This window comes from Rattus norvegicus, chromosome 4 (genome assembly GCF_036323735.1).
Source record: "Rattus norvegicus strain BN/NHsdMcwi chromosome 4, GRCr8, whole genome shotgun sequence".
Classification (NCBI taxonomy): Eukaryota; Metazoa; Chordata; class Mammalia; order Rodentia; family Muridae; genus Rattus; species Rattus norvegicus.
In genome coordinates, this window is record NC_086022.1 from 37,742,820 (window position 1) to 37,767,075 (window position 24,256).

Genomic DNA, 24,256 nt, shown 5'->3' on the forward strand with positions numbered 1-24,256 from the left:
AACCAACAGCCAGCCCATGCTGCTATAATCAGAAGACCACTGCACGGTTCCCACAGATCAAAGTGCCCAAAAAGGGCACTGTATCTGCTGTAGCTGGAGTTACAAGTGTCTGTGGGCTGCCCAATGTGAGTGCTGAAAACCAAACTCAGGTCAGAGCCTCTGGAAGAACAACACATGCTCTTTACTGCTGAGTCATCCCTCTGGCCCCATGGTTGGGACAGAATTTTAACCCGAATATTATAGATAACATAAGAAATGCTCATGAGGAAGTTCTGGTGACAAAATATATTCAGTGAATTAGCTAATTGTACTTTCCATCCCTACTTGTCATAAAACAAACAAACAACAACAACAAAAAAGTGGGCATAAAATAACCAAGGGAATCAAGTAAAAATAAACCCTAATCAAAAATCCCAAGATATAAAGTTCAAAGAATGTTTATAATTGGGCAAATGAAAAGCATGTTTGCATTCATGGATGATTCAGTAAAAAAAAGAAAAAATCCTCCTAGTCTGATACTTGCTTTGAAAAGAGCTGAAGTTAATCAATGGTAAACCTAGTAGAGACCTTCTTCCCAACTGAAATAACAAAGGCACACCCCCTGTGTAGTTCCTGAACTTATTAAATGATACGCTACAGCTCAATAGCATACTTAAACCATACTTACAACATATTCTCTTTTGATAGAGCACAATTGCTTTAGACAAGTCCAAACAGGTTCTCTGAATCGAATGAAACAGCTGCAAGGAAACACAATACAATGCTGTGAGAGACAACAGTGCAACAAAGATATACTAGTGACTATAAAAGTTCAAGTAAGAAAAAAGGCACAATACTCCATTTTCCTGCTAAAAGACAGGCATGTCTCAGTGTATGTGGTATCACACTGAGTAAAATATACAGTGAGTGGTCAATGCCCTTCCACCTGTAGTCACTGAAGCTGATCATCTCTATGACCTATGCTGAGTTCTACAGAGTAGTTATTTCCCTCAGACTCTTGAAGTAACAAATGAAAAACAAAACTTCAGGGAGGGGCCCAACTAGAGGGCTTGGTACACCAGAGATCCAATATTCATTCTAACCTAATGTGTTATCTTTATCACTTACTGTCTTTTGTTAAAAAAAAATGGCGGCTCTGAAGGCTAAGTGTTGTATTTAAATGATGTCATTATCTTACTTTATGAACCCACTGTCTTTTATCAAATATGTAAGCAAACAAAAATCAACTAGCCAAATGTCTATTTAGAAGACATCTGTTAAAACGGTGTCAGGCTAAGAACAAACATCACCACCTATTTCCCAACAATATCATAAAGTACACAGTGAGACAACCTCATGCTAGACTATGGCCATGATGAAGAAACCGGGGAGAAGGCAGGAGAACTGTATTGGAAAGAATCTAACTAAACTTGAGCTCATGGTAGTTGTGATGGTTAATCTTGGTTTTCAACTGGACTGCATCTGGGATCAACTAAACTCCATGCTGCTGGGCACACCTGTGAGGAATAGTCTTGACTAGCTCATCTGAGTTGAGCACCCTAAACCTGGGACATACTTTCTGGTGGCATAAAAGGACATGGAAGAAGAAAAGTTTTTACTTCCTCCTGTTTGCCCTCACATTCACAAGCAACTTCATCTACACTGTTTTGCTGGTGTCAAACCTATTTCTTCATGATTCTAATGTAGACTGAGACAGCCAGCCCCATAGGCTAAACAACTACTGGACTGTTGATCTTTCCTTTGAGAGACAGCCATTGTTGAACTAATCAGACCACAGCTAGATAAATAATTGCAAACCACTCTAATAAATCACCCCTTTATAAATATGCACTCATTTTGTCAGCTCTGTTCCTTTAGGGAAGCCTGACTGATAGTGTAAGCCTGTTCTTTCCCTCAGAAACGATTATTCTTGAAAATAGAAGAGATGCTTTGGTTTGGTGAGGAAATGTCTCCCCAAAGTCCCATGGTATAGGCTGGTTGTCTGCCTGTAGGAAGTGGCAGGACCTTTAAGGGTCAGAGCCTGGTAGAAGGAAGTGAGCTCACAGAGAACATGGCCTTGAAGAGGTATTTGGAACCCAGCCTTCCCTCTGTTTCTAGGCTATTTTATTCTGCCAGACACTTCTGTCACAATAAGCTACCTCATCATACCACTGAAAGCATTTGGGCTGAGTGACCCTGAACCAAAAATAAACCGGTTTCTCCGGTAATTCTACAGTAGCTGCTGCAGTAACAGAAAGCCGACTAATTTGATAGACTTGATACTTTCTCAAACCTCTGTCCATGAACTCAGAGACCAAGGCAGGTATCAATTACACAAGATGACAGACATCTTGCCTCTGTGGAGCTGCTCAATGAGGCAAGCCAAGGCTTCTCCTCTTCCTATGGTTTACTGCCCATGCTAACATAAAAATATGCCTTGGTTTCATAAAGTGCTTTAATATTTGAGCAGAAACAGATGAACTTTTCATAACACATATGACAAAATTAATGAAGAAACAAACTTATGTAATTATTAAATTACATGCTCAACCTGTTTAGGGGGGAAAAAGTCCTTTTCCATTAGAAAAAATGTAAAAAATCAGAAAACACTAGAGTTTGTCACTTTGCCAACATCGAATAGCAGGGTTCTGGGCCACACACCATCTGGGTAAGAACAGAGAGGTTCTAATTCTAACTTGAACACAGCAGTGATGTTGCATTCCATTGTTACTGCTGACCTCTTAAAACTCAAGGTGTTGGTTAGGTGTGATAAAGTGAGCAGCTTTGGAATGTTTCATCCTGAGTTTGGGCACTTGTACTCACTTGTGAACCATACTCAAAGCAAACCCTGCCATCTTCAAAACAGCCCACGATGCCCTGGCAGCTATGAAAAGACTAAACTTGAACATAATATTTATATATATTAATTTCTCAATGTCTTGCAGTAGAGTAACTATGTGTATTTTGTACTTGCATATGTATATAGGGAGGTTAGAGGTCAATGTTTTGTATCTTTATGGTAAGCTACCCTACTTTTAAATTTTACTTAATTTGTCAATACTCTTGTGTGTGTGTGTGTGTGTGTGTGTGTGTGTGTGTGTATGTGTGTGTGTGTGTCTTATACCATACTATGCAGGTGGAGGTCAGAAGACAACTTTCAGGAGTCAGTTCTCCCCTTGTGCATCACACTTCTCCCTGGGGATCACACTTCATTTGTGAGGCTTGAACAATAAGCGCTTCTACTCACTGAACCATCACAATGGCTTACACCCTTATATGAGACAATGTCTCTTCTCACTGACTAGCTGGCCAGAAAGCCCCCGGGATTTAACTATTGTACATGCACATGCACATACACACATTCATAGTCTCTGTCTCTGTCTGTCTCTGTCTCTGTCTCTGTCTCTGTCTCTCTGTCTCTCTCTCTCTCTGTCTCTCTCTCTCTCTGTCTCTCTCTCTCTCTCTCTCTCTCTGTCTCTCTCTCTCTCTTTTTCATTGCCATGTCTTGATTTACATGAATACGAGTGCTGGTGCTAGAGATCCAAACTCAAGTCTATGTACTTGTGCACCAAACCGTTCCCCAGCCCCTAATCCAAGCATTAATAAAGCCTGGTAAGGGGACTTCCTTTCTGGGTCAACAGAGTAAATTAGCCTTCTGCAGGTCATACAGTGTAAAAACACTCCGTAATAGTTTGCATATAATTCTAATGTTCTACTGGTAGACCCATTCTCTCTGTGAACATCTGTGCCTATATTAACATTTTTGCAACAGAAATTCCTTGCGTGGACAAAACAGTAAATCCAGATACAACAGATGCATAGTCTATGACAGCGGGTACCAAGATGAAAGCATACTTACATCAATAAAAACGCTGCTGCAAGGACCTCCATATAAATATGTTTAAGATAGTAGTGAATTAGATTAAATATAATTACTATATCTTTGAGACAGGTTCTTGCTGTGAAGTCCAAACAGGCAATCCTCCTGCTTCAACCTCCTAGGATTACAAGACTACCACTATGCCAAGCTTAAATTACTTTTTGGATAAATGTTTATATTTATTAGATTGTTTAAAAAAAACAACTCTGAGATATAAAAAGCATTTTCAGCTTAGAATGGCTTAAACTGTATTTACAATACAAATTTCAGAAAAGACGTTTTCTCTTTCTACCCTGGTCCATGGCGAACCTCTTCTGAAGCAGCATCCCATTGGTTCTAGCTCACAATTTCCAGTGGTAGAGGTGAAAGCTGAGAACTGAGGCTGTTTGTACTAATATATAGTGACTATTTACATAGTCATTCAGCTTGAAACTGTGCCTGGGACAGGCTGGGGACACGGTGGTGATTAAGAGCTAACATGGAATTTGACCTCTTAGTGGTGAGGAGGCAAGCAAACAAACTCACACCTGAGGTTTTTTTCCATGGACTGACTGCTCATCAGAAGACTTAGCCTGCCTCAGTGTTTTACCCACCAGAGGGATTTCTGCTGCAGAAATGAGCACTCTAAACAAAAGGAAGCCAAGCCACCTGTCAGTGAGCAGCTAGCTGGTCTGTGAGTAGACAACCAGGAACTTCACTTTTAGGCTTTGAGAACTATGAGATCAAGTCAGTCAAGGAAAGATATAGGACAAAGTATCCAGGCATTATGAGAAAAGACCATAAAAGGGAAGGGAAGGGAAGGGAAGGGAAGGGAAGGGAAGGGAAGGGAAGGGAAGGGAAGGGAAGGGAAGGGAAGGGAAGGGAAGGGAAGGGAAGGGAAGGGAAGGGAAGGGAAGGGAAGGGAAGGGAAGGGAAGGGAAGGGAAGGGAAGGGAAGGGAAGACAAGGCCGTGTATGTCAGGAGCTTTCAGAAGTAGGCTGCCAAGACATGACAAGCACTCAAGCAATACTATCCATCACTTGAATCATATTTAATTTAACCGCCATAGTAGCTGGAACAAGAAAGAATTCTTGTTACAGAGGCAACAGTAGCTCAGATCCCACTGTGCAGGGGCAGGACATCTATGATCTCAAGGCCAGCCCATCTCTCATACCAATCTAAACCTTAGAGAGTTCTGCCTGGATCTGCCTCTGCCCTCAGATTCATAGAACGAGCCATCCCTTTTCCACATCCTGTATAACTGACAGCTACCCTGTCTGTGCCCTTTGCCCTTTGCTAACGTTTCAAGATTCTTGAAAAGGCTTGGAAATCTTGAGCTTTTAACTGCAGCCTCATTAATGTTCAGCTCATTAACTTTAGCTGCCTAGTAAACGTAGAGATCCTATAGACTTAGACTATCCCAGTAAACTTAGGGATCCTATAGACTATCCTATAGCCTTAGACTATCCTAGTAAACTTAGGGATCTTATAAACTGTTATCTATGGAATATACTATTCTTCTCAGTACTCCGTCTCTCCCAGAACTGATGTTTACTTTCAACATGTAATCAAAACTAAAAGCAAAAATGTTCAGCAAGTCAACGATGTAGCAGGCCTTCTATTCATTACACTAATCCAGTAATCAACCTGATATCAATACATTTGCTATATAGGTTAACTAAATATCTGCTTAGTTAATTCAGTCTAGAATTTTCCATGGCTTAGTACTAGTATTTATAGAATCTAGTTTACAGGTCACTTTGTTTGTTGTTAACTAAACATTTGCCTGGCCTTAGTGGTCAACCATGGTTTCTGAGATGTAATGAGTAGATTGTGCTTAGGATTTCAACAAACACTTGAATTTACCATACTGCATGCATTCCAATTTAATGCTTGAAAACACAAACGCATTAAGAGAAGCATGCTGTGGAGAATTTGTAGATTAAAAAATAGGCTAGTATTGAACTGGCCTGACCCAAGGTGTTCCTTATGAAGGTCTTGCCTCTTGCAAGGTGCCTTTGCTGGGCCTAAGAGCTCTGAAGAACTTACCTCTAGCTTGGCATCCAGGTCTGCATCAGAAGCAACGACATGTTCATCTTCCTTCTTCCCTGTGGCTTTGATAAAGGCCTGCTTCGTTTCCCAATATTTCTGTTGCATCTTATTGACAACTGACTTATCTTGAGCAAACCGATCCTGCAACTCCCAGGAATAACTGCCAAGAACCATAGAGAGAACCTTATTCATAGCTTTCAAAGGACTTTCAGGGATTGAGATATTACACTACAAAGTATTTTAGCTAGATATAATGTTCTAATGTAAATTTACATTATTGATAAACATACAGATGCTCTCTTAGGGGGTTATTATGCCTTGAAAAGTCAATGAATTCTAACTTCACAATTTTAAAAGTTAGAGTGAGAGAATTCTGAATCTTTTAAAGAATTTTATTGAATGTTAAATTTGGAGTAGAAACTGAGGTAACAGCCAACCAGTGACTGTCCCAACTTGAGTTCCATTCCATGTGAGAGAGCCAACCCCAGACACTATTAATGATACTCTGCTAAGCTTGTGACAGGAGCCTAACATAGCTGTCTCCTGAGAGGCTTCATTCATCAGCATATGGAGTTAGATTCAGAGACCCACAGTCAAACATCAGGCTTAGCTTGGGTATCTTATGGAAGAGTGGAGAGAGAACTGAGCAAGCCAGGGGGATCAAGGACACCACAAGAAGACCTAGAGAGTCAATTGACCTGAGCCCATGGGGGTTCACCGAGACTGGGCCACCAGCTAGGGTATGCAGGGGCTGGACCTAGGCCCCTACACATTTGTAGCAAATGTTCAGCTTGGTCTTCATGTGGAACCTCTAACCAATGGGGCGGGGGCTGTCTTGGTCTCTGTTCCCTGCCATTAGATCCCCTTCCTCCCACCTAGATTGCCTGCTTGGGCCTCAGTGGGAGAGAATGTGCCTGGGACTAAAAGTCCAAAAGTCCCCAAGAGGGGTTTTTTCCTTCTCTAGGGTAGGGGCAACAGGGGGAGGGATTTATAGGAGTGGAATTGAAAGGAGAGGAGGGAGGGGGCTGTGATCCAGATGTAAAATGAATAAAAAATAAATTATTGGAGAAAAATAATTCTGCAATTAAAAAAATATTCTACAAAAATAAATTTAAAAAAGAATGTGTAAGAAAATCAAGAACACCAAAAGAACGTGTCTTAGTTTGGACATCCTCCTTCTGGGGGTGGAAAAAGTGACGCCTAGGAAGCCAGTTAACTAGCTTAGGCAGCCCAGTGAGTCAGAGATAAGGACAGACAGCAGCACATCTCTTCACACCTCCATTATGCCGCAGTGGGTGACAGCAGACGAGCAGATAAGGGACTGAAAAATAGCATGTCTAAAATCTGCTGCAGAGGCATCTGAAACTGTCAGGCTTGCAGTCAGGGAGAAGAATGGTGGCTGGGTCGGGGGAAGGGAAACGTGGAGAATGGCTAATCAAGTCAGAAGGCTTCAGTGATGCGGAATGAGTAAGTTCTGGAGATCTGCTACCCCTGGACCTGTAGTTAAACAATACCGACTGTGCACTTCAAACTTTCTTAAAAAGTATAGATTTACTACTAATCATTCTTAGAATGATAGTCAAAAAATTAGATTTTACAATCTGTCAACAGATCTCTGGGTGTCAAAAAACTAAATTCTTTGGCATAAATGTTGAAAATACAGATAGGAAGTCGTCCCTTAGGAAGACTGCAATGAAAAGCAAATAAAAATATGCGAAGAATTAGAAACATAATTGAGGATGACATTGGATTCCATTAAAGAGATCAGAGTGTCCCAGATACTGAGAAGGTTTGCTGTTGCTGCTGTATCCCTCCTTCTTGCTGTCCTCATCCTTTCCGGTTCAGTTCCAGCGACAAAGGCCCACACAGGGCCCCTGAAAAATCCTTCCTCCTCCCACTCCAGCCCATCACCACATTAGACGTGCCGAGCTGATGTTCCAAAGAGTAGCTGCTTTAAAATACTGTAGCAAAATGCTCATACCTCAAACTTGATTTATACTCATTATTTGTGAGTTTATTATGTTTACTTTCAATGTCAAGTCACATGTTTGGTCTTAAAACATCAGAAAAACATGTCTGATGATGTCCTTAACGAAACTTATCTTTGGTAAGAGAGGTAGGATTATATGAGCGTGCTAAGGTTTACTTCTTATCTTTCTTCATTAGGGAAGAGATTTATTTTGGTTTCTTATTAGAGAAAATAAGACGAAATATTTATACCATGTATGAAAAGGGTGACATTTCTACATAATGTACACATACTGTACACAATTAAAAGACTGGAAGGTTCTAGCTCAAATAGGGGACAATTTTAAGGGAAATGAGATTCTAAAAAATGAGATTTTGGATGGACTTTATTAGATCTTTTTCTTTCTTTTTTTGTTTTGTTTTGGTTTTTGGTCAACGATTATATATCAACAGAAAAAAAGTTCCACCTGGAGTAGAAAAGATGAGGGTGCTGTAGAAATCTAGTAAATACCATCATCTAACAAATGGGAACCTCAGGTTTCAAAATGTTAAGGATCTTGCTCAAAGTCACACAGGATGAAAAACGAGGTCTTACAATCTTCAGCAAGGCACAAAGCTGAGTACTGAAAGGGCTCACCTACATCTTGGAACATTCCAGGCTCCAAATGGCTAACTACTGAGCATCCCAGGGCATGGCAGTCACTGTGAGAGTGAGGAGACAGAACCCAGCGCATGGACATTATGCGGCAGACTGTAATAAAACTGTCTGGCAACTGCTGGATGAATGGCCAAATGAGAATGCTCAAGGATATAAAACACTACAGCCATTTATCAATTATGTCTTAAAAACTTACTATAGTTATAAGACATAAAAAATTCTTTTGAAGTTCAAAGTGTAATAGGATAGAGGACTTTGACCCTGATATTTTTTCTTGGTAAGAAGGGAAGAATTAAAAAAATATATATTTTTATATAGCTGTTTTAGCATATGAAAATTAAACTATTTTTTTCATGACACAAATTAAAGAGAGTGAAACTTGACAGCTTTCCAGTTGTTTGGTCACAGGTTTACCATGCTAAGACACACCAATTAAAGGACTTCTAAGAGGCCTGCATGCTTCTTCGATGTGTTATAGGCACACACACGACGGAGCTAACATGAATACCATGTCCAAAGGTGACTGACTTCTCAATGCTCACAACTGATGCAGCAATGTCTACAATTTAATGAAACTGAATAGTGCATGATTGTATAACCATTCTTTAAGCACCCTTCATAATAATCTCCAACAGTGGAAAAGAAACAAGATAGTAGCAAGAATGTATCAAGCTACTAGGTTACATAAAGTGGTAGTAAAAACATTATCCCTAGATTCCTAAAAGAAGGTTTACACCCAAGGGAGTTTCTTAGCAAATACAAATGACATGAATATTTATAATATTCTTGTAACTGGAAAATAGATAGCTGGTTATTTACTGCTAACGTTGCATGATTGTTCCATTTCACTCTCATTTATCGAGCACAAACCATGCCGTTTGCCTTTAGCATTGTTCAATGTGAAAAAAAAGGGCAACAAATTCCTTACCATTTGTGTCCTGACATGTTTTCTTCTCTTTTCTACTGCTGATGATTTGAGAAGGGGCAGAGAAAAAGCATGATAGGATATGTTCTATTAAACCTGAAATAAAAAGAAACACATTGAATAGTTAAACTACATTACAGCTGTCCATTAATTTGAGACAATATTTTCGGTGTATCCCAGACCTAGCTGCATGATAGGCAACGAATACTATTCTGCAATACGGTCAAATACTGGTGTCAAAAATGGTTCAGCTGGTTGGGGATTTAGCTCAGTGGTAGAGCGCTTGCCTAGCAAGCGCAAGGCCCTGGGTTTGGTCCCCAGCTCCGAAGAAAAGAAAAAAAAAAGAAAAAAAATAAAAATAAAAATAAACAAAACAAAAACAGGTTTCATAAGACTGTATCAATTGTGTTGTCCTCTATACAAAGCTTAAAATAATAAAATAATACCATATACCATTGATATATGCCAATATTGTATGATTTTTTTGGAGATATGTTTCAAAGTTTTTAGTACTCATCCTTTTTTTTTTTAATAAAACATACAGTTGTTTGAAAAGAAACAAATACCAGCAAATAAATGAGTCCAGCTGTCATGAGGCCAGAATTCGGAATATGGACTTGAACCAACAGTGCATGTTAAAAAAATCACAATTCTTAAAAAGACAAAGACATATATATATATATTACATATAATATACATATAATATACATGTATACACATATATATGTATACACACATGCATACACATGTGTGTATCTGTGTGTCTGTATGAATGCCCTGGTATTCACATATTAAAAACAGAGGACATTGAGGATAACTTTTCTACTTGTACCATCTGGGTTCTGCAGATCTAACTCAGGTTGTTAGGTGGGTAGCAAGAACCATAACCTGCTGAACTTTCTTAGTGGTCAAGTCTTATTGCCCTCTTCTTTTTAATGTTAAGTTAAATTTATTTTAACTGATACATGAAACATAAAAAATTATACATTCTAATGGAGTGCATATGCTGTTTTGTAGGGAGGGTGCAGGATATGGTTTGAGAGGGATGCAGAGTGCTTTCCGTTGTATATGGAACATCCCTGTTGCTTAAGACACACGGTGGGTATTATCATCTTATGCCTCTTCATTACAAAGGAATCATTTCATACTCGAGATCCTTAAAAGGTAAATTAGTGTTGCAGAAACAAAAACGGTCAAAAAATTAAAAGCTACCTCCCCAAAGACCCGATGGGATAGAGGTAGAGGTTGTGTGTGATATATACACCAGGCTAGCAATGTACTTTCATTTCTTTAGAATATGGGAGTCGCCTACGTCTTTGCCTCACTTCATGGAAGAAGTCTAGTCCCAGAGGCAAAGCTCACCAGCTGACCAACAGTGGTTCAACTTCCCTGGGAGTTCCTGAGAAAGAAAGGGCCTCTGGCCCAACGTAAGACCTCTGGCTGCCAGGTATGCATTTCCCATGTGTGCTAACACTTCTGGATGCCCTTCAGATCAACCGATCACTCTAATTAGGCTCATAGGAGTGTTTTTGTTTATTTTGAGTTTTTTTTTTCCTTTAAAAATGTCCTGAGACAATGACATTGAGTATTTAAGTTCTTAGCATCAGGTATTGGAAAAAGAAGGAAGAATGGACTCTTCCTAGTATCTGAAATGACAGTAACCCATTGATACCTCGCTTTGTTTCTCTTCCTCATGGAGGGCATCCAGGTATCGAGACAAGTTGCCTCAGGAAAAACACTTGAGGTAAGTGTACTTTGTGGTCCTTCTGCATATTCACACAATGGGTACACTTTCAAGTTCTCTCACCTACACACACACACACACACACACACACACACACACACACACACACACTCCAAGGGTACAATCACTTAATACCCCCAACAATAATTACCATAAAATGCTCAAAAAAATGAAATTATTATGCCTTCATTGAGTTTGCTTTACCATGAACTGTTAAGGGAATTAGTACTTTTTTGTGTGTTATTAGAGTAAAGCATTTTTAACTCATTTTTGGGATGTGCATTGATGTGTATGCATGTATGTGTGAACATCATGTGTCATGAGCTGATCACCTTGTTTTAGGAGACAGGATTTCTCACTGAGACCTGGGGATCACAAGAGAACCCCTAGTCTCTCCCCAGAGCTAGGATTACAAACACGTGCCACCATTCCTGACTTTTTATGTGGGTCCTGGGATCAAACTCACATCTTTGTGGGCTAGGATACCTCTTTTTCATTTTTTGACATGTACAGGACAGTATACCGCAGGACACTGCTACGCAACAGATCTCCAGAATGTCTTTTATCTTGCGTGACTGAAACCTCATCCCCAGTGAACTGGTAACTCATCAGCAGCCCCTGGCCATTGCCATTCAACTTTCTGATTATGAATTTGATAACTTTTTAAATACCTCATCATAAGTGTAAACATGCAGTATCTGTGTTCTGTGATTGGCTCTTTTCACGTTGCACAATGCCCTGTAGCATGATAGAGTCCAGTCTTCCCTCCCCTTCCAAATTGAGTAGTAGTCCATTGCATAAACTCATGCGCCGCTGACAGGTTACTCCCACACTTAGCTACTGTGAATAATGAAGCAATAAACACATCTATCATATACTCCTCAAGACTCTTCTATTGTATAAGTATGGTTGATAATCAGAAGTGGGATAGCTAACTCATATGGTAATTTTTCTTTTCTTTTCTTTTGAGTCGTCTACAGGAGTTTCTACAGATCCAGTGTCTGCACTGAAAACTACTCCAACAGCACATCTGGCCCCAAGCTCTCTCTCCACAGCCTTGCCCTTCTGCGCCATTTTTCTCCAGGGGCCACACTATTAAGTACACTATTAGCTGACGGCTCCTACGGTTTTAGCTTTCATTCCCCTGATTATCAGTGACGGTGAGCATCTCTCTGGAGTCTTACTGACAATTCATTTATTTTCGTCATAGAAAGTTCTGTTCAAACCTTTCTCCATTAAAAAAAAAGACATTTCTGTTATCGAGTTCTTTGAACATTACAGCTACATGGTTTGTAAATGTTTTTCCCCCATTCTATAGACGGTCTTTGACTCTGCTTCTGTTGACTGCTTTGCTATAACATTTTTGATTAATTTCAATCAGTAAACTATCTATCCACTTTAGTTCTTTATGCAGTAACAAGTATCACTAAGCAAACTGCCTCTCCTATACAGACTCTGGACGTTTCCGCATTGCGCATCCTAGAGCAGTATTCCCCAGTGTTGTTGGGAAGCCACTGCACGGAGCTGTCCTGGGGTGAGCTCTAGACACTAAGGCTCCTCCCCTGCTGAACTAGAATTTCTGAGAAGGACATACTTACAACAAAGCTTACATATTAAAGTGAATTCTAAACATACTAAAGTCTATGAAACATGACTAAAGGCAACGAACACCATTCAGGAAATGGGTCTTTCCTGAGCCAACACAGCATGGAGCAACAAAATCATGGATAACCAAATAGGTAAACCATGCAGGTATTTCTAAATAGCTCGTGCTAAAGCAGCTACAGAGTCTGCATCTCTTTCTACTCATGTTCAGTGCCACACACCACAGACAACTAATACATATCTGAGGATTTCGAGACCTAACCTAGCCCATCTTGCCATATCATTTTCTAAACTGACCGTGCCATTGACACGAGTTAAAAATCATTGTGGGGCTGATGACGTGTCTCAGGAGGAAGAAATGCTTGCCTTGCCAGCCTAACAACCCAAGGTTGATCCCTAGAACTGACACGCAGAATCAACTTTACAAAGTTGTCAACTGACCTCCACACCCATGCCTCTCCCCTTCTCATACACCCACACTGATAATAATAGACCAAATCATCATGAAGTTTCACTTTTTCATTTCTGCTCAATATTTTAGTTAAACAAACATTACTATGAAACAGGCATTACCTCTGACATGAAATGATTTGCCATCTAAATTTGCTCTGCCCAATTTAAAACAAAATCACTATTAGATACAATGTAGCTTAAAATGATCTGATAGCCATAGTAAGAAAACAGGTTATAGTGAAAATTAAATTATATACTTAACCTATCATCTCTAAAAACACTATTCGAAAAGGTAATCAATATAAAAATTCCCAGGATATATTTCACATTCATATTTTTGCACTAAGTCCAAGATATGCTCTATATTTTACCCACACATTAAATTTCAATTGAGGCTGGCCACATTAAATATTCAACAGCCTCTTGGGGTTAGGGATTACAGTATCAGAGGGTATACAATTAGTTAAGATGGGTATAAAAACATACTTCAGAGAACTAGAAGATATATGAATTTGAACAGACTCATATGAGAGGACCAAAAAGCTGTGCATCTGTGAATTCTCTTGCAAACATATTTCACCACAAAAGAGAACAAAGTTGTCAATAGTATGGAGTTGATCACAGACATGAAGACAAGGCACCAGTATCCCAGTCCACACACCTTGCCCAAGAGGATATCTGTGTTTTTTTTTTCTCAAGGAAGGCAAAGCAGTTCACCGAGGACGATGAGGAGGAAGAGGAGGAGGAAGAAGATAGATCTTATTTAAAGACATTGGGCTCTAAGAGTTAATAATGACATATACATTTTTTTAACGTCAGTAAAGCAATCCTGGAAAGTGGGTAATGATTTCGTGGGCAGTGGGTTCTTGCTCTAAGACAGAGGCAAAAGTGAGGAATGTCCTTCTGCTCAGAGGTTAGCACCTGCTACGTGGATGATTCTAAGACAATCAACGTAAGCCCCTTGGATTTTCTGAGCTGCACCTTTATGGGGTTGCAATATGTTTGCTTCACTGCCTGAGGTTAGGCATTAGAAGCCTAGTTTCTTCTAGCTACCCCATAAGGCTGAGAGAACACCATGCACTGTGGGAAAGCCCTGGGAACAGGGAAGAGGAACACTTTATATATTGTATTAGGGTTCTGTGCAATTATACCCATTTTCCTTCTTTATATATGCTTTCTGAAGAGAACTCTCAATTTGATTCCTCGAATATGAATGAATAAAAGACATTAACTACCCCTCCCCCATCTTTTAAACCACTTTCTGGGATAGGCATAAACAAAAGTCTTGGTTTTCTCCCTACAATAGTCTGAAGTTCACAGAATGCTACACACTGAAGGAGTCGGTCTACTCTTGCTGCCCTGGACCACGATACTGGATCCCTCTTGACAACATGATATGAAATGATATGAAAAAGGATATCTTCACTCTAAGCAGGCTGCCTTCAGCTGTGATGAACATTTGTTCTGGCCTACAACATTTTCCTATGAGTCTCCACGGCAGTGATGTTAGCTGGTGGCCCCTCTGATTATATATAAATTACAAAAATATGAATAATCTAAAGTTCTTGAACCCACACTCAAGGAAAAAGACAGACTGACCCCTATTCTACACACTGGTGTTGTCAAACCACAATGATATTCGAAGGCAAGTAGCTTCTTCACGAGGGATATTTTCTAGGTGTGTCATGTTTCCCGCAGAAGCCTTCATGCTTATAATTCACCTTCCAGTTTCAGCAGTAGACTGTCCACTTGCAGTCAATGGGAAGTTTTTCTGCTAGATGAAGGTGGCAGATACAGAGATGGATCCCTTGGCTGTGTACCAAGCTTATGGTACCATGCCTTGAATTGCAGATTCAAAATTTTAATTTTCTAATTTATTCAAAATGCACCCATTCCAGATAAAAATGTTGCTATCTTAGAGCTCTTCAGTTCTATCATGCACGTCACCATTTAGGTCTCTTTGGGAAGTGCACCACCTTTCTTCCCATACCTACACACCATGTAGGAACAAGGTAGCATGCTAGAAGTATCCCCTTGGTAAGACCTCTCCTCTCTAACACCAGCACCTCTAGACCACATAGCATCAAATCTGTGACACAAATCTGTTCACATCTCAACAGTCCTGAAACTAGATGTGTGCTACGCTCATCACTGTCCTTCCAAGTATTTGCCAACCACTTTTCTTTCTTCAAGGAACATAAACAGAAAGCCTCACGGCAATGATTTCCTGCATCTGATGAAATATAGGACCATTATTTGCAATGAGACCTCTGTAAAAATGGCACATCAGTATATATCACATGTGCATATAGCTGCAAGGGAAGCCTGTAGTCAGAGGACAGTCAGTGTGGCCTGCCACAGAAAATGCCTGGCAAGACAAGAGCAAGTATTCAGTGCTAAAGCGACATTAAAGAGAAGGAACAGATCTACATAGCTTCTGAGCCAAGACATGGAGAATTAGTGGTTATGGTCTGGCAAAGGGTATGCATGTGTATGAAGGGAAAGAAATAAATAAAATTCTCTTCAATAGAATTATATAGTGGTGTGTGTAACCAACCATAAGCAGCTGTACAGTTTTTAAAATTCATTTCTTTCATAAGCCCAGACCTACATGTTCAGCCATCACTTTATGAAACTCAACTGTACCTAACTTTTCTTCAGTTACTGAGAACCACTAGTTGCTTTCAATGATCTGAACTAAGTCTACTTAATTCAGAGTCTACTTCTCTAGTGTGTAACTTCAGAATGAATGTTAGTCATAATTACAGACCTTAGGAATGAAGTCCTTTTTTTTCTTGAAGTGGGGACACAAGAGCCAGAGAAAATTAACCAGCAACGCTGCTCCCTGGGCTTGGAAGCATTAGAAAAGCATCAGGTGGTCTAGGCCTCAGAGTAAAACTGAACTGAGTCTGAAATACGTTTGGTAGAGAATGTTTTCAATTCCTTTATCCTAGACGTTTATCTGTCATTCTCCTGGGTGTCAATAGTGAGTTTTTAAATTTCTTGTAACCAAAAGTGTGTTTTAAGTATAAATATTATACTAGTTTAACTGAGAACAGTGAAAAACTGGAACAATGTCTTCAAGCATAATTAATAATTTCTGTTTTTAATATCTTGGCTCATCAGATGGTGTCCTCACATGTTGGGAAGGGGAGCATGCCGTGGAGGATGGATGGGAAACTGACTTAACCTTCCATCTTTTCACAAGCTAAACAAACGAAGATCGTTTTGACCGGATTTAGTGGGTGTTTTCCTCTCTCCGAAAGCACAGGGCTATCCTTCAGATTTCCGTAAGGTTACAGCTACTTGACCATTTCAGTAGCTTCTATTTCTGGGCTTATATCCCCTGAAATGTTGTTTTGACATTTCATAAATTCACAAGTAAATGTGAGTGAGGCAGGATCATGCCTTAATTTTGTGAGTCAGAAAATCTTCCATGAGGAAAACAGACTTCTGACCTTATTCAAAGCAGCTAGGAATGGCTGAGTTTCTATTAACCTTTAGAGATGCAAGTCATTGCTAGAGTTGTATTTCATGTTAATGAGGGTCTAAGTATACTTAAAAACAATCTTATTCACATAATAAATTTACAGGGTCTAATTAACATGAATGATTCCACCAACACTAAAAACAACCTCCCCAAATAAATATATTTTAATGCTTCCCAAAGTGCTTCTGAATATCAGTAAAACCTGGTACATCAATGATGACACCAAAAACATGTGCCTCTCCGAATCGTCACCTACGTGGCTTCACCCACACTGGTAAAAATGACCAGGCGAGCTGACACCAGCATGCCTGAAGTCTAGAGATAAGAAACTGCACATCTTTTGTTTCGAGGTGAAGCAATTGGGCGCCAAAACAACCTGTTCACCCTTCTTCTCCTGCCTCAGCCCTGCTTTCAGTGGACGACCATAGGTGAAGTCTCCATTACTGAAAACATAGCAGCCGTACCAGGGGGCTGACACTTGCAGACAATAACCATGAAGGAAATCTGTAAGCGTGAACCGCAGAAGATGGCGTATCCGTCAATCGTGACACTAGAAACAGGAAAAGAGCCAAGAGTTGGCCTTTGCTGATGGAAAAGGTAATTGCTGAAGCTGGGAGGACTTGCTGTATAAACTGTATCTGCCTTGGACTTTATCAGTTTATATGACTTTCCAATGCTAGTTCAAGCGTGGCATGCAGATTTTAATCTGTACTTGTGGTGGTGTGTTGTCCAAAACATTAACCTGAGAAGGTGAAATGTCAAGGTGACAAATGAAGGACACTCTGGCAAGATACGCACATGTCCGAATAAACTTCCCTACGGAAACGCGCCTTTCAACTGTCAGCATCAGGCATCACTAAATGACCGAGCCAGATGTTACACTTAAGTTGCATTTCAATTGAGACTCAAATATAAAACTTGAAGGATCTTTCACGTTACTTTAAAACATGGAAACCAAGTCTAATTTTTCAATGAAAAGATAATTTATCATGTAAGGTTGTCCAATACAGTAGCCACTGGCAACTAAACACTGGAAATACAGCTAGTTAGAATTCAGAGGTGCTGTCTGTGTGAAACTCAGGTTGTTTCAAAGACTTAAGAAAATACAACAAGATGGGATTACAGACTGGTACAACCATTCGGGAAATCAGTCTGGAGGTTCCTCAGAAAATTGGACATTGAACTACCTGAGGATCCAGCTATACCTCTCTTGGGCATATACCCAAAAGATGCCCCAACATATAAAAAAGACACGTGTTCCACTAGGCTCACAGCAACCTTATTTATAATAGCCAGAGCTGGAAAGAACCCAGATGCCCTTCAATAGAGGAATGGATACAGAAAATGTGGCACATCTACACAATGGAATATTACTCAGCTATCAAAAACAATGACTTTATGAAATTCATGGGCAAATAGATGGAACTGGAAAATACCATCCTGAGTGAGGTAACCCAATCACAGAAAAACACACATGGTATGCACTCACTGTAAGTGGATATTAGCCCAAATGCTTGAATTACCCTAGGTGCACAGAACACATGAAACTCAAGAAGGATGACCAAAACGCAAAGCTTCACTCCTTCTTTAAAAGGGGAACAAGAATGCCCTTGGGAGGGAATAGGGAGGCAAAGTTTAGAACAGAGACTGAAGGAACACCCATTCAGAGCCTGCCCCACATGTGGCCCATACATATACAGCCACCCAATTAGACAAGATGGATGAAGCAAAGAAGTGCAGGCAGACAGGAGCCAGATGTAGATCTCTCCTGAGAGACACAGCCAGAATACAGCAAACACAGAGGTGAATGCCAGCAGCAAACCACTGAACTGAGAACAGGACCCCCGTTGAAGGAATCAGAAAAAGAACTGGAAGAGCTTGAAGGGGCTCGAGACCCCATATGTACAATAATGCCAAGCAACCAGAGCTTCCAGGGACTAAGCCACTACCTAAAGACTATACATGGACTGACCCTGGACTCTGACCTCATAGGTAGCAATGAATATCCTAGTAAGAGCACCAGTGGAAGGGGAAGCCCTGGGTCCTGCCAAGACTGAACACCTAGTGAACAGGATTGTTGGGGGAGGGCGGTAATGGAGGGAGGATGGGGAGGGGAACACCCATATAGGAGGGGTTGGGGGATGTGTGCCTGGAAACTGGGAAAGGGAATAACAATTGAAATGTAAATAAGAAATACCCAATTTAATAAAGATGGAGGAAAAAAAGACAAAAAAGAGAGAAAAAATACAACAAAACAAAAAGAGCCAAACACAGCAAAATGTCTCATTAATAAATCTCTATTTTATGTTTGCCTTTATATGATAGATAAAACAAATATTAAATGGAAGATACCATACATATTTAAATATATGGATAATTTATATTTAATTGTATTCTATGTACGAGATATATTTTTATACTTCATACTGAAATACTTTTATGTACTGAGTAATATAAAAGTTAATTTCATCTGCTCCTTTTAGTGTTTTAAGTTAAGAACACTTTACAACAACTAGACTGCTTCAAATCCTACCTGTATGCCTACCACAGTATTTTTACTGGATAACCTTGATGTAAGGCATTTGGCAAATCAGCAAAGAGCTTAAGCCACCAATATTCCACACTAAATACATGACACCTTTAATCTATTTCCTTCCTAGAATTGGAGATTTTAGTTGGTCACAGATATCATTAAAAACATATACTTATAGATGCTAATCTTAAAGGGATTAAGCTACAAAATTATCATCCACCCCAATTTCCTAATTTTTTCTGAAAAGTCCAGTCTATTTTTCTGATTTATGTAAGATTTGTATGAGTTCTAGAGCAGATAGGGCACTAAAAGATCATCAAAAGTGAAAAGGTATTTGGGAGGCCGAGGTAGTCCAAGATCTGTCTGTGCTATAGCTCGAGACCCTCTCCAAATTAAAACCTGCAAAGTGGGCTGGGAGCTGTAGTGTCGTGGTGAAGGGCCTGCCCAGCATATGAGAATCTTGTAAGGCTCAATCTGTTTTTATACTGTTTTTAAAAGTATAATAAGCACCCCTTTCTATAACCTGACTATCTCTCTTTATATATTTATAAGTACACATATAAAATAGATACATATTTAGAGATGAAATGCATAGATACATCCATGAGGAAAACAGAGTAGTTAACAACGTGGAAAGAACAAGACTGTCGCGGCTGTAGGGACCACAGTGATCTAGAACTAAACATTGGCTTAACACCAGCCGCAATCAAAGGATGGTGACATAAATGATAGATTTTTGTTCTAGTTTAGTTTATTATTTAAAGTCTCCTAAAGAGGTTAAGATGTATCTCTTGACCGTAGGCTCTTGTAGCTGAGGACTACAGAGGATGTACGGATCACTTAGTCTAGCCTCCTGTTTTTACGGGTAAGGGAACTGAGGCTCATGGCTGAAGGAAATTTCCCCAGGCACAGAGTAAGCCTCCTTCATTACACATAGACGGCTGAAGTAAACACACCAGGGCGAGGTTTATAAAATGTCAATGCTGTGCAGAGGCCCAGTAAACAAGCCACCACAGATCCTTTCTCTGGAAACGGCACATATTCCAAGACTTTCCTTGGTTAAATTATGGTAACTAAATCTTGTTTGAGGTTAGGGCAGCTTATGAGCAAGGAATGGAAATCTTCCGAGTCAGCAACAAATTAAGAGAAAACAGTATTTTTGGGGCGTCCCTATTAACTGGGCCCTCTAGTTAATGTCATTTGAGAACCAATGCATGACACCTATCCCGGTTTCTTTCTTTCTCAGCGAATACACTCACAAGATTAAGTAATACGGAAGCCCAAAGCTCATAAGGCAGGCAGGCTGGTTGCTTGGATGGGAATCTGGAAGGACAGGTCAGTGTGTGTACACTTGGTAGGGCTGGCCCAGTTACAATAACAAGGAAGTTACATGAAGCCTTCAGGTCAGCAGGACAGAGGAGAGAAGCAGGAAACAGGAGGGAGGGTCAGTCTGGCACCAACACGTGTTTCACTGTGAGACCGCTCAGGGCGAGGCCGAGAGCAATGGCTAAGACTCCTGGCCTCAGGCAGCAGCAAGTGGGAAAAAGCTCCCAGGGAGATAAGGGATAGTCTCTGCTCCTATACACAGGGAACTACGGCGGAGGACTTGCACTGGACACCTTCTGTTACAGCGCATGCTCTCTGTGCGTACTGCTCACTTCTCTAGAACCTTGCAGCACCATATGGCCACTGTGGTTCTCTATCTTCTTACTAAGAGTCAGAGGGAGCCCCAGCTCTCTCTGACCTTTGACCACCTATTTTTCTTTTTTTAAAAAATTATTTATTTATTATATATAAGCACACTGTAGCTGTCTTCGAACACACCAGAAGAGGACATCAGATCTCATTACAGACGGTTGTGAGCCACCATGTGGTTGCTGGGATTTGAACTCAAGACCTCTGGAAGAGCAGTCAGTGCTCTTAACCACTGAGCCATCTCTCCAGCCCCCTATCATTCTTTCTATTTCAAATTAGTTCACATCCTTTGCTCTCAGCTCTCTGTTCACATTCAATTCCCTCCTACTGCAAGGTACCACCTTCTATCTCTTTCTTGGACAATCACTGAAGGATTCCTCAAGAAAACACTCCCCTTGCTAAACTTTCCTAACAGCTCACTTCCTCCGTGCCCACATCTCAAATACCACTTTGTATACGCAAAGCCCCGCCTTAGCTGTCTTATGACACACTTTACTTGCTCTATTGACGTGATTTCCCATCTTTCCACTTTAATCACCAACTATATGCCAATGACTTCCAAATTTAAGCACCTCGCCAGCATATGAGGTCCACAACATCCTCTCCACCTCTATCTCCCTCTTCCCCCTTAAAGTGAGCGCCTGATTACCGAGATACACCCTTCCTCTCTGAGACGTCATACAGAAGTCCTCTAAGCTGTTCAAATTCAGCAAATCTAAAACCCAACCTTCCTTCCTTCCATTCCCACCCAGTCTCCATGCTGGCTGCCAGTACTACCTCCACCAGGGGCCTAACTGGAGAAGCTGCCATTTCTCTCTCATTTTAGACTCCATGCTCTCTCCATTATTTCTCCTCCAGCACATCTTTCCCCTTTCTGTCTACACAGACAGGCCTGTCTAGAACTTCTGAGGTGGCACTATTCCTGTGTCTGTCCGCTCCATTCTCTCACTCTATTTTGTGCACGGTTTCTGTAAGATGCACATTTGTTTGATCTGCTGCTTGCTCTCCAACTCAAAGTGCAGTCCTCACTGTCTCCTGACACGAGTGAGACTCTGAACCTCTTGGCAAAAACACAAGACTCCTTCTCCCCAACTTGTGCTGCATATCACAAAGACCTGCTCCTCCTGGCCATTTAAGACAGCGAGAGCCTCCCAGAAAATACTCTGTCACCTGGAAAGTCCTACTTTCCGGTCAGTTGGCTAACTTACAACATACAGTCCAAGAACCTCAAATGCCACCTTCTCAAGGAATTTCCATCAACCCAACAACATGCCTTCCACTCCATTTCTTCGGGGACATCCCCATCCTCCCCATTTAGCTGACTTGTGGTAGGAATCCCACTGTACTTATTCTTCTGCATGAGCTGTTCCATTTGTATCTCCTGCTGGTCCCTTGGCAGCTGAAACCCTCAACTTCATCTTTCTTTCTCTATCACCAAGCACAGCGCCAGCCAGTGCCGGACAAAAGGTTATGGTTGTAGGCGGTCACTAACTGCACACTTTACAAATGAGAGGCATCTAATACTATGCTTTCATCTGCAAGACATGATCAAGGAGAGGCCATTCCATTCCCATTTTGCATGCAAAGAAGACAAATTTTAAAAATACTTAGAAAACAATATCCCTCTTGGCCAGAGACTGGTAATCTCAAGTCAGGTTTGGACTTCTGACTTCCTGTTTTTAACTATTCCGCATCAGTGTAGGTTGAAATGAGGTTGGCTCGTGAGGCTAAAATGTAGTCTGAAATAACCACTGGCTCAGGTGCTGTTGGTCTGTGGCCACTACAGTGCAACTATACAGACGATACTTTCAAATGATGATGGACTCACTCACTATTAGGACTTCTACCATAGGGAAAAGGGGCACTGCTTCTCAGGAATGGCAGATTGCCCTCTGGCTAAGTGTGTCACCCAGATAGAGTCCAAAACGATATTACTTTCAAGCACCGTTAAGCAGGCCCTCTTCTTGGAACAGAGAAGTGGAAGGGAGCAACAATGAGACAGAGACAGAGACAGAGGCAGAGACAGAGACAGAGACAGAGAGAGAGAGAGAGAGAGAGAGAGAGAGAGAGAGAGAGAGAGAGAGCACAGTGACTGAATGTTTATCAGGTATGCTCCTGGAATGCTTCTCCCAATACTCCCACCACCCAGAACTCCAGGACCTCTCTGCTCTTCAATTAACACTGTCATAAAAATTAGTATTATTTGTAGGGTCAGTGGTCCATCAAGAAATTTTCACTCCTCCACAGCACTCTACTGCATTTAGTTGTTGGGTTTTTTTTTTTTAAATTTCAATCACTCTGTTTTTAATTTCATGTATTTTGGCTAATTACATTCTAAAATCAATGCCTGTGAGGCTCTCATTCCTAACACCTTTTAATATATCAAGGTTCTATTCTCTTACTGATTCCTCCAATGCTTTTGCCGTGACCCAGCATAGAACTGAAATTGATTCTGAGTTTAGACTGGCGAGCATATTTAATCTTTCCAGCTCATAGCTTATCCCCCTTCCCAGTTCCGTGGCTACTCCAAGTTATAAACTCACAAGAAAAGATTCAGAGCCAGGAGCCACACGTGAGAACAGGCAGCATTTTGCTTTCTGGTCTGAGTTACCTCATTCAGTGTACGATTTTCTAGTGTCATCCACTTCCATAAAACCATCACGACTTCATTTTCCTATACAGCTCAATAAGATCCAACTGTGTATATGGATCATGTTTTCATGATCTATTCATTAGTTGAAGGAAATGTAGGTTGTTTCCATTTTCTAGTTACTGTGAATAGAGCAGCCATGGCCTATCTGAGCACTTGTCTATGCATTAGGATGCTCAGTGCTCTAGGCATGTGCCAAGGATAGTAAATCTGGGCCATACGGTACATCTATTTATAGACTTCTGAGATTCTTCACACTGGTTTTCTGAGTACCTGCGCCAGTTTACATCCAACAGTGAATAAGGATCTTCCTTTCCCCACATCCTAGTCGGCATTTACTGTCAGTGGTTTTCTTGATCTTGGCCATTCTAATGGAGGTAAGATGGACTATCAAAGCAGTTTTAACATATGTGAACCCTAAAATGTACATTATTTTGAGACCTTTCTTAGGCTTTTTTAAAGTTCTTCTGAGAACTCTATATTATTATATTATATTATATTATGTATGGGTTTCTTCTTTGACTCTATTTTGAATTCTTTATATGTTCTGGATATTAATCCTCTATTAAATGAATAGCTGGAAAAGATTCTCTCCCACTTTGTGGTCTCAGAACCTAGGGAAGAGCCCATGACTGACACTTTTCT

General features: G+C 40.5%; 1 protein-coding gene and 1 long non-coding RNA gene across 13 annotated transcripts in view; one reads left to right on the forward strand and one right to left on the reverse strand.

Annotated features, from left to right (window-relative positions):
• Positions 1-24,256, reverse strand: part of Ica1 (islet cell autoantigen 1) — a 148,297-nt gene that overhangs the window by 120,061 nt on the left and 3,980 nt on the right. For all 12 annotated transcript variants that reach the window (XM_006236095.5, XM_039108416.2, XM_063286740.1 and 9 more), the window contains 3 exons: positions 9,445-9,537; positions 5,888-6,050; positions 668-740 (listed from right to left, as the gene is read on the reverse strand). In XM_006236095.5, the coding sequence (XP_006236157.1) occupies positions 668-740; positions 5,888-6,050; positions 9,445-9,461 (253 nt within the window). In that variant the 5' untranslated portion in view covers positions 9,462-9,537. The remainder of the gene's footprint in view (positions 1-667; positions 741-5,887; positions 6,051-9,444; positions 9,538-24,256) is intronic.
• LOC102550643 (uncharacterized) lies at positions 4,339-11,360 on the forward strand. The gene is made up of 3 exons (XR_005503453.2): positions 4,339-4,532; positions 10,736-10,888; positions 11,141-11,360. It is a non-coding gene; the product is annotated as an uncharacterized LOC102550643 (long non-coding RNA).